Source organism: Penaeus monodon, chromosome 31 (assembly GCF_015228065.2).
Source record: "Penaeus monodon isolate SGIC_2016 chromosome 31, NSTDA_Pmon_1, whole genome shotgun sequence".
Taxonomy (NCBI): Eukaryota; Metazoa; Arthropoda; class Malacostraca; order Decapoda; family Penaeidae; genus Penaeus; species Penaeus monodon.
Window position 1 is genome coordinate 31,366,707 of NC_051416.1, and position 2,296 is coordinate 31,369,002.

Consider the following 2,296-nt stretch of genomic DNA (forward strand, 5'->3'; position numbering starts at 1 on the left):
TCATTACTAACACATTTATGGTAAATACAAAATAAGATGTTTTTTTATGGAAATGTTTATTAAAAAATAATACAAGTATTGAGATTTACAAAAGAATATCATCTATATTGTTAGAACAACTACACAAGCAAGTTTCCCAAATCAGTTTGAAATATTAAAGGAAAATAAATATTTAATGAAATGTCAATATTCAGTTGATTCAGAATGATGTCATCACAAATATTCTTTATTATGAGTATTAAGCAGTACAAGAAATTAAGACAATAATATCTATCTTATATTAGAGAAAGTAAGAAAAGAAAAAAAAACAAGGGTAGGGAGGAGATATTGATGAAGTACTAAAAAAATATTTTGACTTTCATAAATGATGATGAAATTGCTTGGTACACAATGGAAACATTTCATGCTATTTGGTAACTGATAAATTTTGAACAATATATGGATTTGTTCCTTTTTTAAAAATATTTGTGACAATTCCATGACTAATAAATAAGATTAAAGCAATTATTACAAAAAAAAAAAAAATCTGATAAACCCTTACAGGACATGATATTTAATCCCTTTATTAATTTAGTGGTTATTTTTTGTGGAATGAAATTCCTTTACAATTACTGAATAACTACTGGTGTATATATATTGGTTAAATATTCTAAATTTCTTGGAGCAACATTATAAACTTTCGTTTTTGGTAAATTCACAGTCACTACCAACTGAAACATTCTTGACAAACAGTGGCAAATGTAATTTGTTTCACTGTTTAATGATTTTTCAGTAAGGATATATACCAGTCATAGCTACCTGTTGGTATCAATAAATCCTTGCTGAATATCTGTAATTATCCATCCTTAGAGGGTTATTAGCAATATCAATATGATTGAAAATGTTCTGAGTAAGAAATGAAAATGCTATGCTAGCTTGAATAGCATACAGAGTCCAAACCCTCAAATTAAAAGCGGAACCAGAAATGAGCGTGTTCCACACAGTCTTCCTGTGAAAATATTCCAGCTAAAAAGCCATCAATACTGCTTATAGTATCGAAGAAACCCATCAAAATATACACAAGCCCTTTTAAAAAGGATTTTTTACTTTGGATAAATAATCAAATTCTTGTATGCAAAGAATGAAGTCCACATACTTGCCTCTCAAATCACCAAACAAATTTCTTTATAACTTGGTTGGCAATGTTTCAAGAAGCTCTTGTGTAACCAAGTTTGTACATTTAATCACTGTTTCTACTGGTCTTATCAACACTACTGTTTTTAAAATTCATCATGTCTGACAAGAGCTTCACCAAAGTCTGTTGCTTGCGAACCCACAAATACATCATACTTATTCAAGATTTCTTCTTTGGTAAGCATTTTATCAGCATTATCTGCTTCATAAATGAGGTGCTTGGCTTCTGCATCTGCATGATTGTAGTCTGGTGGGATGATCCAACCCTGGACCTTAAAAAAAAAAGAAAAGAAAATTGTATATGTATATATCACTGTTAACCTTTCTTGTAATCCATTTTGCATTTTGTGTCTCTGAATAATAGCAACTAAATTTTGCAATAAATTGGCAATATGACAACTAGTTGAATGTTGCCTTCTGCTGCCAGCTGCTCTGATACACACAATTTTTAGTTTCCACGGAATTTTAAAATTCTTGCTGTCCTTACATGTGCAAATACATGCAATTTTATTTGTCTTTACTGCAATGCTTTGTGATGTACCTAGCATAGCATCAAAGAAGTACTGTTTTGTTTCTTCTATGTAAAAATGGCAAACTGGCATATGACCTTCCTTTTACTTTTTATTTCTTCATTGCTAATGCTTTATTAAAATTAATAAAAAAAAACAAAAAATGATGTATATATTACTGCGGCATTTTACTTCATCATGCAACACATTTTGACCTGTGACAAACTATTATTTATGACATAAGGTGACTACAGTCCATGGCCTTAGAATTATTTTTTTCTGCACAATGGGGCTATTATGCCCCTGAGCCTTTTTTGCCCAGAGATGTTGCCATCTGTTTCCACTGATGACAAGAGATTAATTAAGGATTTAAGGAAATTAAGGATTTCTCAATTTTTTTTTAAAATAAAGGCATATTTTTTTGCTTGAAATCACCTTTTGAACACTTTACAGTCAAAATTGGAATTTTTACTGTTATTCCCAACAAGAAAAGTAATAACAATGTTCTGATTAGCACTTTCATATTCTTTGCAACTCAACCCAATTCCTCCAGGGATGGCATTATGTATATGCCACGCCCACAGGGGTTTTTATTTTATTACCTGATGCTATGT

At 30.5% G+C, this 2,296-nt stretch overlaps 1 protein-coding gene across 5 annotated transcripts in view; it reads right to left on the reverse strand.

Moving 5' to 3' along the window:
* Positions 1-189: 189 nt before the first annotated feature.
* The window catches only part of LOC119593169 (calumenin-A-like), a 29,518-nt gene continuing 27,411 nt past the window's right edge, over positions 190-2,296 (reverse strand). For 4 of the 5 annotated variants that reach the window (XM_037942144.1, XM_037942141.1, XM_037942145.1 and 1 more), the window contains exon 7: positions 1,063-1,445. In XM_037942144.1, coding sequence (XP_037798072.1) covers positions 1,260-1,445 — 186 coding nt within the window. In that variant the 3' untranslated portion in view covers positions 1,063-1,259. Of the gene's footprint in view, positions 1,446-2,296 lie in introns of all 5 variants that reach the window. The other variant, XM_037942142.1, reaches the window with a different exon arrangement.